Genomic DNA, 17,913 nt, shown 5'->3' on the forward strand with positions numbered 1-17,913 from the left:
TGCTTTTAAGTCATATTAGAAGCAACTTCCTCCCCACCCACTTTATTATTTGCTATTCATGCATTGACAAGAGCATGCAAACTACTTTACAGAAAAAAAAAAAAGTCATCTGTATCTTGGAAGAACCTATTCTGCTTAAGGGTGAAACACCACTGATGTACAGAAAGGAGGAAGAGCCTCTCTGAGTAAATAAAATTTACTTCCTCCTTTCAGGGTTTTAGAAGCTTTTTATTCTTACATCGCTTTACCTGTTACTGAATGTCCCTCAACTACAACTACTTTCAAAAATCAAGTTTTTTTACTCCAATACAAAATAGGCAATGCTTTGAACTGCATGCATTATTCAGTGCTAGCATTTTAAAAGTGTTCAAGCTAGGTTTTAGCATTGTAACTGCACTTACTAAAAACAAATGAAGACRAAACGAAAAATGTTTTTTTTCTCTCCACTTTATTTTCATTCACATTTACGCCGTCGCCCCCCCTTGCTCTTTAATCCACGTCCACTCCAGGAAGTTGCTCACTTACAGACGACATTTTTCCCCCACAGAAGGTTAGCAACACCGCGGGAAGTGCCACCGCCGGCAACAGCGACGCACAGACCCAAGCCCTGTCCGGAGACAAGTTCCTGGCCACGGCGTTTGTGCTTCCCCAGCCTGGCCCTTTGGGCAGGAGGTGACGTAGGAGGCGCGGACGCTGCTCCCCGGCACGTCGCCTGCTCGCCCTGCTCCGGCTTCCCTCAGGTCTCCGTGTGTCAACACGCGCTCGCCGACGGCCTCTCATTACTGCCTAATCCCGACTGCTGCAGTGCCCCAAACACGTCCACCCCGAGCACCGGCGGGGCCACGCCRCACACCGTGATTAAGCAGCAAAATATGACAAGGCAGGAGCGCTGTTATTCATGTTCCTGGCTATCATTAGCTGCAAAAATGCRGGTTTGGAGGAGCCAAGAGCGACTACGCACCAAGCTCCTACCTGACGACATGCTTTCAAAGTAAGAGCAATGATTTATCTTGAGGATTTTTTCCCCTTGCTGTGGCAGTGAACTCTACTTCAACATTTCCCAAACTGCTTCCTTTTTTGAGTCTCTACCTTGAAATGGCTTTGGAGGAAACGCTTCTTTTAAAGGGGCAGGCCTGAATCGCAGCTCCGCGGTGCCAGAGCGCTGCTGCTGCTCAAACACCTTTCACTCACTGTGGGCACTTAAGTGTTTTTTAAAACCCAATCAATCAGGATTCATCAGCACATTGTGTTTCTTATTCCAAAATTTACCAAAAAAAAAAAAAAAAGAATAAAAATAAGTGTTATGGTGTTTCCAAAAGGCAGCCATGACGCAGTTATTTTTCATCGTAGCCTGTCCGAGGTCTCACTCCTTTCTGTGYGGGCAGCCATTTATCAACACAGCCCAAGATGTGGACCCAAAGAGGGGACATAAACTCACCAGGCAACTGCTGCTGAACTGTTTTCAAAAGAAATTTAAGGTCACACATTACGTGGTTTCACTAGTGGTAACGAAACAGGGGGGAACACGGCCTGGCGGGGAGCTGCGCTCAGGGCAGGCACGAGGAAGTGAGAGAATGAGGAGCAGCTCGAGCAGGATCCCGGTTTCAAATCATTTTACATCTACAGCAACACACCTACTTTAATGAAGCAGGGTGAGGCTTGATAAAATGCACTAACGAAAATAACTGGATTTGATGAAGCAACAAACTGAATTACGGATTTCCGTAAAAACAATCAGAACAGCGCACTATCCTAAAGAAGGACAAATGAGTTTTATATAATGAAATTGTGAATTAAAGTAATGAATTACCAACAAAACAATGAATTAAAAAATTTCCTGCTGATTGGAAAGGAAATAAGCTTGACATTAAGAATGAACCAGAGAAGCAAGTGTTGCCAAAAAGGCCAGTAATATTTGGGATCCCACCTGAGTTTCATTGTGCTCTAGCACTACCTTCAACCAAAACTTAAAAAAAAAAAAAAATCTATCATGTTTGTTTCTAATAAAATAACATTAGATGAATCTTCTAGTTACTTAGCTGTGGAACAGGCTGCCCAGGGAGGTTGTGGAGTCTCCTTCTCTGGAGATCTTCCCAACCCACCTGGCTGYCGCCCTGTGCCCCRTGCTCTGGGTGTCCCTGCTGGAGCAGGGCTTGGACTAGATKATCTCTAGAGACCCCTTCCAACCTCAACCATCCTGTGATTCTGTCATAAAAGTAGTGAATCTTAGAGAGTTTGCATAATGACATATTTAATTCTTTCCTGTTTATCTCAAACTAAACACAAACAACATTTTGAAGACTGACATTTTTATGTTGTGTTACTCACAAGATACTAATTGAAAAGTAAAGAGATTCAGACAAAAGCATCCATGAAGTTTCAGTGTCCAGCTGGRGGCATGTCCACTGCTCAATGTTTTCTTACCACTACGTCGCATTCAGGGCTTGTTCCCACCAACAGCGTTTGCGTTTTGAGCGATGGTCCATTTTGTAAGCCAGGACCCAGTGACTTAGGCTGAGCAGCCAAAAGAGCAAGTGGTGCGCCASTTGACAGAGGGTCACTCAAGATACACAGAGCAAAGGGCAGAGTTTAATTCCTCTATGGAAATATTCATCTATTCTAACTCATGAAACCCCCCTTCTCTTCCCATATCTCTTACTAYATTTTCTACAAACATCTAAGCTCCCAAAACAGATTAGGTTGGGGCAGTACAAGGTTTTGGAGATAGGGAAGCTGAAAGGGTCCATCAGGCTGCACAGTCCACCTGTCTCATCAAAACAGACTTTAMCAGCCCACAACGCTGCAACCTTCCTTGTATTAAGCCCACCAACTTGCTTTGGCTAAAACATAACTTACAGGGAGGTGGTGGCTCTTTTTAGAGAAACACAGAGGATCTCACTCTTCTTCAAACAATTTCTACCAGCATCCAACCATTCTCCTCGTTAAAACCACACATCTAATCTCTTGTTTTGGTCAAAAGCATTTAGCTCTTTCACTTATCAGTGTTTTCTCCCCATAAAACACTACGATTACAGCCCCTTCTCCCCAATTTTGACAAAAATTCCACAGGAAATCTTTGATGCATTGCAGTGTAAGTTATAGGTATTATAAGTTTTCTCCACTCCGTTCCTGGGCCTCCATCTCTCTCATTCTCCTATAGTCTGTTCAAGAACACAGACTCCCGGCCTCTACAGCGTATCCTACRGATCTCACCAGTGCCACCTACAGAGAAAACACCTTTCCCTCTGTCACAAGCTCAGAGGAGGCCACTCACATTCATTTCCTCTGCGAGGATGACACGTGCACGCTCCAGTTAATAACAGATGCTAACAGATGTTTGATCATTTTTAATTACGATAACTCTATCTAACTGTTATGTGACAGATACATTTCCACAGGCTCAGATTTCTGTCAAACGCAGGCAGATGTTTGAGGACAAAGGAAAAGTCTCATCCAGGTCACAAAAATCAAGTCCGGCGGTTTGCAAGGTGACCCTAAGTAGCTTTGAAATGAATGTTTTAAAAGGGCAGGAGTGCTCCCCTCCTCCCGCCCTATCTACTCACATGAATAGACCTTCTTAAATGTTAAAATAAAAATCTCAAATGTATAAAATTGTGTGCATAGAAAAATCTAAGTGAAAGAGCACATRACAAAATAATAAGCAAATAAAACAGTATTTTTATGAAATCTAAACTACACTTTCCACCAGAAGCASAGCTAAGAGCCAACTAGATCAACAGATTGTGTTAAAGCTCTTGCTTTTCCTTCTCCTTCATTCTTAGGAGGCAGAAGTTGGTTTTTTTCCTTTGCTTAGGCTTAGCTACATTTGCCTACAATAAAATGATCTTTTTTGGAATAATCAGGCCATAGAAAGTCACTTTTCATGTAGTTTCAATCAAGAGATTGAATTTACCAAAAAATTTTAAGGTGGGAAGAAAGGGCTTGATTTTTTTCCCCCTCTTTTTTGTTTTTTTCCCTCTCCATATATCTAGCAGGATATTTGAAGCTAAGCGCTACTTTCTTTTTCATTATTATTACTCTTTTATTCAACATGAACAAGTAAATTACATCCAGACAATAAGCACATTGTTAAACCACAAGTCTCTGCTGTATTTTTCCCAGCAATTCTTGCAGCCATCAAAAGGTTTTTAGGGAAACTTAAACAGCTGCTTAATATTTTCGAGCCATTTTGGTCCAGGTAGCATCTGCCAACCTCTTGGCTACATTTAGCATCCTCCCACAATCGCAGCCTCGCAGACTTTCCTATTGAGACTTAAATCAGCCCTCTCTTTGTCTCCATGCAACTGCTCTTTTGCTGAGAATAGTACAGCAGGGCACAAAGCACAATATACATTTCAGCAGTGAAGCTAATGCCCTGGCAGACAACTTCTAGTCATCTAGAAGGGGAAAAAAAATGCAAATTGATGCTTATTTCCTCACTGGAGAAATTCAAATAAAGTCCTGCTAGCACTGGAAGGCAGTGCTGCAGTCACTCCCTGGCTCTCCACACCTAGGTGCAGAAGGACCATGCTGCTTTACACAGAATTTTTTTTTATGATGAAAGAAAAACTCTAGTCTTGTAAATAAGTTTCTCTGCAATTTATGTCTCCTTGATTCTGGGTCTTGAAATTCCACAATAACTTTTCCTTCCTGTTTAGTATTACAGCAACGTGGGGTTTCTAGTGCTATGCATGTTCCCAGCCATTTGTAAGACAAGGACACGAGGACTGCTGTGCCAGGCTTTCCCATCTTCACCCTTTTCCTCTAACACAAAAGAAGGAAATTTTTAGTTTATCACTGACTATATATCAAAAGAAGGGGCATTGGAGAGGTTTGATTAACTTTCTTCATTAACAGAGACAACTGCTGTGTTTGTTTGTAGTTTAATATGTTACTCTTCCTTCCACATCCCCCCCAAAACCTAAAGACCTTTTAACATTGATTATTTGTCACTAGGCAAAATGAAAAATCCAGTGTGCCCCAACAAATGGTACATARCACCCCAGTACTAACAAACACAGAAATCTGACTTCCATTTACTCTATYTAACAATCTTCAAATCACTGTCTATCACCAAAACACATAAAAGCAACAGCAGAACCTGAAGAAACACATTTGCATTAATGCTTCTGGAAATCAATCCTGACCTTAAAACAGCACCATACCCAAAATTTAGGCCCAGAAAGAGCAGTTTCAAGTAATTTTGTGTAAGGGGGTCACATCCTCCTGGCCATGTGTGTTGGCTGCAGACAGTTTTTTCCGGGGTTGCTCTTCTCCATTACTCTAAGGGAGCAACCAGAGCAGAAGCTCTCTGTGCCATCACAAAACCAACGCACCAGACAGCCCCAAAACCCTACAATCTGATACAGGAAGGGACTTGCTCCCCAAAAGGGAGACTTTGGAACATTCACACATTTGAACTCATGGCTAACTTTGCTTCAAGGTGATGCATCCACTCAATCACAAGTGGCCAACACTAAGAAAAGAGCGACCTGTTCCCTACCTTYATCATGCAGAGAAAGATAAACATTTTGGAGTTCATCTCTACATCTGACAACAACTCTAAAGAATCACAACAAAATATATCAATTTCTTCTCCTCAGTTCTACTGGAGATCCTTTAAAATTAACCAGGTTCTAAATTCTTTAATTCCAGTACATTTCTGCACATAAAATATTATTGAACTTCTTTCTTCTATTTTGTATTTGTTAAAGTCTATCAATACAGACTTGAAAAAAATCAAACGATCTTTCTAAACTTTATTCCCTTCAATTCTATCTGTCATGCTACATTCTTCCCTATTCCAAAGACATCCTTCCGTAAGAGATAAAGTGGATTAAAGACATATTGAGGATTATAGATTATGTAGTTAAGAAAAACAAAGCAAGTCTTTCAAACAGCTGACCCTACAAAAAGGAATCACATTCTGTTCTCAAGACGATATACAAAAATAGAAAGCACATTCCGCTACAAAAATATTTACTTAATAATTTATCATTTAAGAACTACTACTGTATGAAGTATGAAGAAAGCATATTGAATATGAAGAAAGTATATAGACGATCATAATATTTCAGTTTTGACTGGATCTACACAGTTYGCCCTATTCCAACGTAAAGAAAATCACACTTCTGTTTTCCTTTGAAGTCCTATATTTAAAACTGATTCTTCTTTATTTCTTTTTAGTTTTTTGGATAGGAGAGGCAGAGAAATTGAATACTTCCTAGAAGTCCAGAAAATAAAAGAATGAAAATGTCAAAGTATCCAATCAGAAAGCAGTACCAGTGAGATAAGAATCAATCTAGTCCAGGCATTAATATCTTCCTTAATGATCTATAAAGCATGGAGATAACATCTCCTGATGACGTTAAATAGGGAACTTTCAGTAGCAATTAAGGCAGAAATAATACAGAGGAACCGAAGCAAGTTCCTTGGATAACCAGAAAATAAAGTCAAATTCAGTTTGGAAAAACACCCACTGATACATCTGGGAAAAATCATCCCAAATATAAATATTCAAGGGGCACAAGAAACCTGTGAAATAACAATGCACAAAAATGGCCTTAACCACAAACGTAGCACAAATTCAAAGGAATCCTGCCCACCCCTTCACTGAACCTTCASTGAATGAGGGGGAGACCCAACTACTTCTCCTTCCCCACTTTGGCTCCTCTCCCAAAAGGCAGCACGTGCAGGTGGGCACTCGATTCTGCTCTAGGCTGCAGCTCCGGAAGCAAAACGGTTGCCATTGCTCAACACATTCAAGAACAAACGGGCAAAACAGTAATAAGAACCGAGTGTTTTATCTGAAAAGCACAACTGCAATGGAAAATAAAAGACTGGACTTTATTACTCTATATTACTTCTTGTCATAAAACTTCGCTATTAATTTTATTTGAAATATCAGGGTTTCCTTAATTCACAAGATTAATAACTTAATAACAAGATTAATAATCCAGAAASAAATAAATATGAAAATACGTTTACTTCCCAACGGATTCCTTTTTATTGACCATGAAGTTTTGGCACATTTCACCACAAGTGAAATAACTTTGAAGACGCTGGCTCTCAAACATGTTTTTGCTGTGGTGAGATGCCTCTTCACGCTAGGATCAAGCGCACAAAACAAGGGCAGACCAACAACATCCTTATGTCAAACGAGGTCACCTCCGAATTTATTGTGAAGGACATGTCAATCCTTCTCTCTGCAGGATCCTTGATCCTACAGAAACTTTCCGAGGCAGGAACGGCTGCTCCTCACCATGCAGGAAAGAGAAGAGGCAACACGCTCATTGAGAGACACTTCAAAACCTGTTTCCAGTCTCTGTTTCCAGAGGGTCGCAACATTCCTTACCTACAGGAGTATCTTGAAAATTTAAGGTAAATACTTTTGCATTGCTTAACATAGATTAGAATCACACACTAATTCCCCCACATCCTCTAATCTCTTTACACTCCTATAGAAGCAACTCGGAACGACAGGCAGACGCTGCAAGAACAATTTGGTTTGGTTGGTTTGTTTCTGTAGAGCGGCTGCTCGAGGGATATTCCCCTCAAGTGTTTTAATATCCCCCCCTCAAGTGGTTTAACTGAAAATCCTAACGGAGACATTGAGATTTAGAGACRCCCAGATGAAACCTGGCACTTCTCACCCAAGGGGCAAGGTGCTCCCAATCCATTTCTCAACCTGGATTGTGCTCGCTACACACTTGGTAGGTAGAGAGAACAGGACATGGGAAAAATAGGAAAGGGAACAGACTTCTCTGAGTAAGTTTGACACATTTCTCCAGCCTCTGTCCAGCAGTCTGTCCTGCTACAAAGGACAGACAAATATTGAGATATTTGAAAAGAACACTATCGTTGTTGTCCTCTTTAAAGACAGATACAGATGCAGATTTACTCTGCATCTTCTTCGCTTATTATTTGGGGAATCTGTTTTTTCTTCCTGAAATCGAGGAACAGTGAGAATTTTTTCTCTGTGACCTGAAAATTCACTCCGCGATACACTAATGGGAGGATGGGGTAAACATAACCACAGGCAGTTTTTGYTGCTTTCTCCTTCCTTGMCAGGTCTCCTTTTGACTAATCATAATCAGGTGTCTAGAGTTTTTCCAGGAGCCTTTTTGCTGCTTAGCTTATGTCTAGCCCAAAACATATATCCCATTTCTAATATTAAGGGACTTCACTGCAGTTCTTTATTACTTGTGGTTAACGAGATTTAATCTGGCAGCTCACAGGATATTCTGAACCAGTTTACAGCAGTGAACATTTTCTTTTTTGAGTTTAYGACATTCAAAGCATAGGCTAAGAGCAACCTTGACGCTTTCTCTACTAGGTCTACTACTCTGCCTTTACTGTGAAGCACATTCCRAGAMAACTAAGTGGCTTTTCCAAGACTTYTCCAAGCTTAGCCACAGTCTCCACCATTTAAAACACAGAGCCCTGGTGCTCAACCACACCACCTCTCTACCATATCCATAAGTGGTGGGGTCTCTCCTCCCTCTAATAATAAACAGGAAAACTCAAGAAAGTACATGGGGAAGGAAGGGTGAGAAAAATCACTGCATGAATGGGAAAAAGGGAAGACTTTCTCTTGCAGAGAGCCCTGATTGCCGCGACGAAGGCAGCATGGAGCTGGCATGCTCTTCACAGGGTGGATCTCTGCCTGACAGGTCTCATCTTGTCTCCAAATGTGCACACAAACAACCACTGTAACAGATTGATGGATTTTAAGATGAACAGCATTTCGTCTTCCTTTCCAAACAGAGCTAATTTTCTTGTATTAAGAACTTAGTAATTGCTGCCATCCACTCCACATGGAATGCTTGTTTTCACTTGTCTCAGTGAGTTTTATCACCCTCTTGTGGAAAAGTAAGTACATGATATCCCTCAGAGGTTACTGGAAGAAGTGCAAAGAATGATGAAGACAGTGATGAASAGCAAAGAAAGGAAGCTGTGGAGTGAGGGCTGTTGAAAAAGTGGAAAACGAACATGAACAAAGATAACATGTAACACAGTATCACCTCAACCCAAGTCTTTAAAATCTATCTCCAAAATACTATTTGAAAACGCCAAAGATAACAAGCTGCCAAATACACTCTCCCTTGGTAGCATTCACAATATTCCACAATTAAGTTATCTTCACCACACTGATTAAAACATTGTCTCAGTTGCAATCATTATCTTTTGCATCTTCCTTTCCACATAGAYGGGAAGAATATGTTCTGTACAAACACCCAGTTAACTGTTCAGATCTCAAGACAGCCAGAACTTTGTAGATCACCCTTCTTCTTTAAAAAGAGGCTACATACAACACCTATACCCCACGGGGGAACACAGCACATGAACTAAACTGGCAGAGAAAACTAACAGAAGTTTATGCATTCTCATTACATCTCCTAGATAACATAGAAGAAAGATAATGCYATATAATTATCATAAACACCCATTCTTTCAACAGTTTGCAATATTAATTTGTAGCATTTTAAGTCTGACTTGCAGTAGTCTCCACTTACGGTTAAACTAAGCAACCTGCATTTTAAATCTTGGCCATACGAGCCTGGTACAAGCAAACAGAATAAACAAGCAAGGAAAGTCAAGGCGATATAAATAAGACTCAAGGCACAGCAGAGATGCATAGAAATCCCAAACAGCAAATGGATAGTTCAGATCAGCTGGAAACCACATGCATGGTGAAAAGGGCAATCAAAGAGGTAAAAGCATCTCTAAGACATCCTGGTAATAWTCCAGCCAATGCCACATTCAACACAAAACAAAGTCATTTCTTTATAACATCAATCATTATTCCCCATTCTTATCAAAAAAGCAAGAGTTGCAAATCCACTAAAAATAGCAAATCTAATGACAATCTCAGTCTTCTTAAATATATTATGAAAGGATAACTGAAGTAACATTTCTCTCCCACCAGATAACAAATTACATTTATATTTGACCACTAGTCACAATGAATAGCACAACACGGGTAAGTATACAAGTTTTTATTTCTTTCACTGTTTTAATTGGGATCTGATAGCATGGTACTTCTCCRGCAAAACTTCAATTTCAGTTTAACCTTTGTCTTCATGAAGGTGTTATATTTTTTCTGATAAAATTACTGTATCCGACTSCTTAAACACTATCTCCAGCTGAGTGTCAAGTCCTAAAAATGAAGCTTTTTACCATAGGAACAAACAGTTATCTGCATTTATTCATCATCTCCGAGATAGTGCTGATGATTTACATCAGCTTCTGCAAACCCATCAAGTAAAAAACACTGTATCTGTGATTGATGCTCAGTAGCAGGATGCTAGCCTTTAAATTCATAACATCTTCAACATCTAATGATTGAAAAACATCAAATTATGCAGGAACCTTTTATAAACAGAATAGCTGTTTACCTCCAACTCATAACTTGCTCAGTAGCAATGCTCAACATTAAATTATGAAAACAAGCTCCTCAGATCATGGAGCACATGAAGCCACGGTTCCAACCCRGCTATCAGTGTGCAGAGTGATGCTCAACAGCTGTCACAGCAATCTCCTATTTCTTCTTTCATTGGGATATCCAGAAAGGATCTCTCTCTCCCTCTTCCTCACCTTCTGCCTATCTAACCAGGTGTATCTGTGTTCCTTCTCTGCCACAAACTCTTGCACATGCTAGAGAAAGTGCCACGCACTTGATATTCTAGGAAAACTCCCATGGTAACGACCTGTCATATGGATCAGAAAGGATAAAATCAGTGGCAAAAATAAATGGTGTAAAGGCAACATAGTGATCCTATTATATAAAAATATTTTGATGATAAAGTTGTAAAATATTCAAGTGTTTTGAAAATGAAATTATCATATATGCTATGTAATACATACATACAATACATACACACAATACAAATAAATGTAAGGGAAAACTAATCAGCATCTGATATACCATGACTTTAATCATTCCAACCTTAACCATTCCGTGATTCTGTGACTTGAAAAATACATGCTACATGCAAGGTGAAAAAATAAATCTCTATTCTTATTTCTGTTAAATAAATCTAACAATATATATATTTTCTAAAAGTACATACCCACAACTATTCATTAGATAAGACCAGATTAGTCAAAAGCCTACAACAAGCCACTACTGTAAATCATTATTACATGATAAAACTATTCCCCGATAGCTTGACTTCACAACTTCCCTCAAAAGAGGTGATTTTTCAATCAAAGCGCAGCTACAAAGCCAATAAATAAATTGTGCAGCCTTTGAGAACAACAGGTGATCCAGTATTTTTCCTCCTCAACAGAAAACACATGCAGAGAAGCTACCAACCCTATGTGGAAGTTCCCCCCCCCAGTTCAATTCTGCCAATTTAAATGTTCAAGAAGACATTGGATAAAGCAAACACATGGAATTATAAAGGCAGAACAACAAAAAATGGGGAGAGGACTGGGAAGAAGTGCAGCTCTGGTTTTAATGATCTGTTTTACTTTGTAGCACCATAAACACTTGTCTCAGCACAACTGAAAGCAGTGAAYGGTGGCGTAAGCTTGGGCACTTCTCAAGCGAGCTCTGCCACCAGAAAAYAAACCCCACATATCTGCATCTACAACCAAGAGTGACACAATCACAGAGGGATCAAACCAGGATAAGTCCTGYGGATCAGTATTCATCAGAAATTCCTTTATCATTTCTGAAATAAAGCAGGTTCATTATTGATGTTTAGAAAAACAAAGCTAACTACACAATTTCTCACCGTTACTTCATTAATACACGACTAACAAAAGATGCATTCCTTTACTATCTYCCTTTGCATCTTAAGTGCAAAGCAGCATTTCAACTACTGCACGGGAATTCTTATTCTACCAAACTAAATTCCAGATGTGGGAGGCAGGAACTAATAGAAAGACAGAACTTAATTGGTATATGGCTTTTTCTAAAGCACCAAGTACACTTCAGAAACAGAAATCTTCAAGATTGTTGAAAAAAACAACGGTATAACCATAAGATTTTTTAAAAAATTAAGAAGTTAGACTTCTATTCAAAAAAACAACTGCTAAGAGCACAAGAAAGAGTGAAAAATTTTATTATGCATGACGAGAACTCCACAGAGCTTAAGCAATATATTACATAATAGGATAATTCCTTTCCCTTTTGGGATCGTGGCCCTATTCCGAAGTCTTTACACAGTRACAACCCACTCTGTCCAGACTGACTTCAAACAGAAATGCAAAATTATTAAATGTACTTCCAGGAGTGATGTCTGATTCACCACTCATTATGTGCAGCACGAACCAAATCCCAGGGCATCCTCCAGTCAATAAATCAAGGCTCCTGAGTGCCATTTCCAATTATGGAACTATAGTAAAATTCATTTTTTAAAAATATGTAACTACATTCTTATTTATAAATTAGAAGAAAGTGTTTACACTTAGGTATTTTATTAATAGTTCACTGGTATTTACAAAGCTTTCCATATTTTGAGTCCAACTTTGCAAGTGGAAAATAGCACAGAAGTGACAAGTAGATAATCCCCACAGAAGTCACCAGTCTATAGGGGCCACGTCTTCCTYCTTCTGCTACTCAGAAAATAACAATTATTTCCTGTAAGTACAATTTTGGACTCATAATGCTGAAAAATATACATTTTTTTTCAAATCTTATTTGCAAGAAGCAAAAATAAATAAAATGAAGTTAGTTTTGAAAGAGAAGACCAAGATCTTGCAGTTCGTGTTTAAACAAAAGTGTTTTGAAGTTGACAGGATTTTTCACCATTTAGCAACTTCAGCATTTAACCTAAAGATAGGATCCATAAAGAGATATTACAATAAAATCTCATCTGTAGGGAAATAATATAATAGGCAAAAGCAAACAGCAAGTGCAAAAAGATTCCCCTTTTATGACTATGCAGTGCGCTCTTTTGTTGCCACTACAACAACTGTTTAATGCCATGGAAACTATCTGATAAATGTATTAGAAGCTCAATACATTTCATAATATTGAGGTAGCAAAGCAATTGTTATTGTTGATAGAGAATTTCTGTTATGAGCACATATTTTAAGGAAGAAAAATTACCTAAAATACAAATTATACTTGGAACTGAAGCCTGCTTTCAATCTAGATATAGACAAATTTTAGAAAAAAATGGAAGTAAATTGATTTTATTAGGTCAGTGGAGAACGGGGAAGAATGAAAGGAAACAATAGATAGACATCTTGAAATTTCAAAAATGGGATACATCAAGTTAAAATCTAAGCAATATTACTTTTGGATGGCTTGCTTAACCCAATTTATGTATTTTTAATGGCTGGGGAGAGCTATTGTGAATTACACGTTTGACTTTTGCCCAGAATCCCAAGATGCTGAACATCTATTCATAAGGTATGTGATCTGCACTAGACATTTGCATGCACATCTTCATCCTCAGACACTCCCCTCCCCTTAGAGATCCTGGCAGGAAAATGAATAAACTCCCACTTCTCCTTTCACAGGTAGGACTGAAATGGGTCCATTTTCGAGTGACTAGTATTAAAATGCAGGGTTTTTTTCCCAATCAGTTGCATCCCCACTGATGTATCTCTAAATACTTCAGTATAAAATGAGCACCTATACAAAATGAAAGTAAAAGAACCCTCCAGCAAGGAAGCAAGTATGATTTAAGGCACACCACGAACTTGGCTAACTAACTTGGGCTGTGTTGGAGCAAGGAACAAAGCTGGAGGCATCTGCTCCCGTAGAARGGACCCTCAAAAAGACTGTTCGGCCACAACCCAATTACCTCGGGGACAGCAACAGCCTCTTTAAAAAAGGAAAGTGAAAATCAAAGGCGTAACAATCTAAGATAGAGCAGGATGCACACACAGCTGAACCTCAGAGAGAAACACATTACATAATGCACACGTTGAAAATGTAGGACTGCTGTAGCACAAATCCCCATGTAAACTTTCTTGTTCCATTCCTCTGCACTTAAAGAAGAAAAGGCTGCTTTTGAAGTGTTATACTCAGTATTAGTCATATAAAACATTAGATAATGCCAAATTATATTTAGTTACAAGGCAATATATTTAGCTGCAAAGCAATAAATACAGATAAAACTAAATTATCAGAAAAAATCAAGCTTTTAAAGCAGGAGAACAGAGGAGCTTTTTGGCTTGTTCTTTGAAGGCTCAGCCCAGTTGAGCCTCAGAAGGCATATCAGATTTTATACATACATAAAATGTTTATTTACAAGAAGCTAAGCAATACACACACTTGTACTAATTAAAAAAAAAAGACAGTAACAACTTCACTGTTCCATACTTTTTTAGTAGAATAAGCAATAATGAAAATCCCACAGTTGTTCTCATTAGATTCCCTAAATCTACTGAGATTATCATTAAGATTTAGGCCATCRACGTTATCACTCAGACTTGTCCTTAACATTTAAGACAGATCTTTTCCTTTTTTCTTTTCTTCTCCCTGAAACATTATTATTACTGAACAAACACTAGCAGCTCTGACTTATCTACTTGCTTTTGCAACGCATGCATGCATGTTCACAAAAAGCAACACAACGCATTAAAACCCTCCCGAAACAAGTCTGTCTAATCACAGTATATGAACGATTGTCACCGGGGTAAGGAATGAGAACAGATGTGACAGATGTGGGGTCACTTCACTTAATACACTACTGGACACTGCTCACATCATTATGGTGACAAGTGCAGTATAAAAACCTCGGAAGAATGGACTACACATGTACCTATTTTTCTGCAATTCTTGCAATCAAAGAAGATACCTGAAGTCCATAAGAATCTTACTCAGAGAAGAAACAGCCTGTCAATATTTAATACACTAAGAAAAAACATATATATAATATATAAAATTACATATATATATATATGAGCATAGTATGTATGTGTTTGTATGAGAAGGCCCACCTTTATGAGTATAAAATGTGTTTAGGATTGAATTCAAGACCAGTCTTCTGAAGACTGCCAATACTAAAAACTGTCTAGAGAGGTACAATTAAACTTGAATTAAACCTAAAACAGCAAGTTTAAATAAACTTAACAACTCCAAGCCTCCCAGGGTGATCTCATTTTTCATGGGCTTTAAGGAACTATTTTGCAAAAATCCCTTCTCTTTGGATTTGCTAGACCCAAATAATAAGGACAAAATTGTAAAGCACGTGTTAGCTGGACTGAAGTAATAGAACTTAGTCATTTGAAAAYAAACATTAACCTAAGAGTTTAAAAGATTAGGAGTTTCAAGCAACTGTCCAATGAAAGCACAACAAATGCAAAAGACAAGGGCTTTCCTCACTTCTTTCAGGTTTAATAATCATGAATGCTACCAATATCAATGGAGGTCAGGAGAATTTCTGAACAGTAACACTATTTTTTAACTGTCAGTGTCCTTTCAGCAATCTCTGCTGCTTTAGATGGGTTATTCGGCCCAAATCCTGCAAATTAATCTGCACAGGTAGATCCTGTGCCTGTGGGAATCCGCATTAAGTCCAAGAGGGAATGCTAACGTGCAGGGTCAGATTCTTAATTTGAAGCTTGACCAGTGTAACTCATTATGACACTAATCATAAATGTCTCATCAACACTCTCTGCCCCCATCTGTCTGTTTTATCTTATTATAGTTTTATATCTCAGTCCGTGCAACTAGCTACCATAGTCAAATTAAACACCTGCATATGTTTATGTTTCTGCAAGACCAGGTCCTCAAATAAGACCCGCATTTTTGTTATGCTTGTGCACACAGCTGGTATATTCCCTGAATGGGACTACAATAGACGAAATAATTGTGACATCCATTTTATATAAATCTAAATGCTCTTTGATAATTTAGCCATTTAAGCCAAAGGCCAAACTTCTTTCAAAATACTAATGGCTCTGGTTCAGAAGGGGTAGGGAAACAGAAATTACCTGCCAAAGTATAAAACTGAGCCTGAATATGACTGTAAAGAGCATTTGCTTCTTCATCACACTTTCATAAAACCAAAGGAGAAAGTTTCATAAAAAGAAAGTACACTGGGAACCACAAAGTCAACTGCACTGGCTCTGGTGGACCTTGAGTTCACAACATGCTGCAGGTGGGGGAGGTTTTGCTGCAGCATCACTCCGGCCCTAGACAGACCTTTCTTTCAAACCACTGTGGCCACCTCTGCGCTCTTAGAAGAATACAACAGAAGGAAATATTTTAATGACAAACTCTACTAGAATAATCCCAGAATCCCTCTTCCACTTAAATTAGAAGACACACATTAAGGTGCATACTCTGTAAGCACTCTATTCTTATCAGAAGCAGGGTAAAAAGAAAAAATMACCGAAGTGCAATTACATACTTGTTACATATTTTCATTCTCTGATTACCAAATGTGTCTAATAGGTAGAGGAGAGGGGATGTGAGAACTGTACATATGACCAAAGCAAGAACAGGACAGGTCTAATACTAAGTCTATTAATTTTATTATTCTTCTGACTCATCAGCACCAATATCACCATCAGCTCTTCTTTGCGGCCACAAGCAAAGAGAGCAAGCACAGTAACAAGTTTTTCACATAACTGCACAAAGCTCTTCTGAACTCACTGTTCAAAGAAACTCTTCTGGCAGGACAGCAACTCTTTCTCATCACAAAAACAGAATTCTGAGATGCTCCTGAACCCTGGATTTATAATAAATTCTGTGACAACTGGAATTTAGGGGAAGCACTCAAGGTATTACAGAGAGACTGGCATCCTTTCCGGAGTCACATGCTGGATCACCATTTTCTTTMCCAGATTAAAGGAAAGGAGTTTAAACCTGCCAGGAGAACCTCAGTGAGCACTGTGAGACTAGTTCTCTCCAACCAGTGGCACCTCAGGCCCAACACCTCCTTGGAAGCATCTTTTCTCTTCAGAGGCTGAAGCTCATGGGACCTTCTGAGTTCAAAACCCATCAGCAGCTTGGAGTTGGGAGCTCCCCACTCACAGGTGCTATGAAAGGGTCACAAAAGCTGCCAGCTCCTCAGGCAGCAACACTTTCCTACAGGTCATTCCAGACACTGCCATGGCCTGCACTAGGCACCACAGTCACAGGCTGCAAGTCCACGTTACCAGGGGACATCCCAGGAATCAGGCAGCTTTCTTCTGCTCACAATCAATTTACCCTTACCAAAAGTACTGCTCACTTAAGTCAACCGGTGAGGATTCACAAACTCAAGTATTCAAACACAACCCTGTGCCTGGGTAATTCAAGCCATGCTGCGGGTTAACATTAGCATTTAAGACTTCCACAAGCACTGCAAACTGTTACCACACCCTCAAGTCACAGATAAAATATTCTGTACAGCTTAAATGTACACATTTCTGGCATGAACCATTTCTCATTACTGGCAAATTTCTCTGCAACTTCTGGCAATAGATTACTTGGAGCTTAGCAGTCAACTGTAATTTTTTTTTCATTTATTCAGAAATATTATTGCGCTTACCTTTTAGCAGAGGCAGGGGAGTTAACTCAATAGGCTTGCCCTGAGACCTAAACTGGGAGGAGCTTTGTGACCTCTTCTGTCTAGCTTTTCTGACGGACTTCCGAGAAAATCCGTCTACTTTATCCACTGATGGAGGAGTAGTTGGTGCTGAGGACATATCCCTACTGAAAGAAATCAAGTATTAGAAAATATATTCCCAATGGAGGAAACGGATAAACATTAACTTACATTTTTCAAAAGCTCTTCTCTTTCACCATCATTTTCCTTCTAACAACTCACCTAGACGCACTGTTAAAAGTGATAACCCACCAACATATTTACAGCCTCTATGGAATGAACTTAAGGCATCTATACCATTGTACTGCTGCTTTTCTCTTACTTATCTCTTACTTGCCAAAAATCCTGGCAACAGGATAAATTCAGACTTATTGTTGACATGATTATGTCAATAAGGACTTCATACATATGT

The 17,913-nt window shown here is 39.1% G+C and overlaps 1 protein-coding gene across 1 annotated transcript in view; it reads right to left on the reverse strand.

The window, feature by feature from the left end:
* Positions 1-17,602, reverse strand: part of PPP2R5E (protein phosphatase 2 regulatory subunit B'epsilon) — a 62,582-nt gene extending 44,980 nt beyond the window's left edge. The window contains exon 1 of the mRNA XM_026053730.1: positions 17,445-17,602. Coding sequence (XP_025909515.1) covers positions 17,445-17,601 — 157 coding nt within the window. The 5' untranslated portion in view covers position 17,602. The remainder of the gene's footprint in view (positions 1-17,444) is intronic.
* Between the last annotated feature and the right edge of the window lie 311 nt (positions 17,603-17,913).

This window comes from Nothoprocta perdicaria, unplaced genomic scaffold, assembly GCF_003342845.1.
Source record: "Nothoprocta perdicaria isolate Ctin4 unplaced genomic scaffold, notPer1 scaffold_118, whole genome shotgun sequence".
NCBI classification, from domain to species: Eukaryota; Metazoa; Chordata; class Aves; order Tinamiformes; family Tinamidae; genus Nothoprocta; species Nothoprocta perdicaria.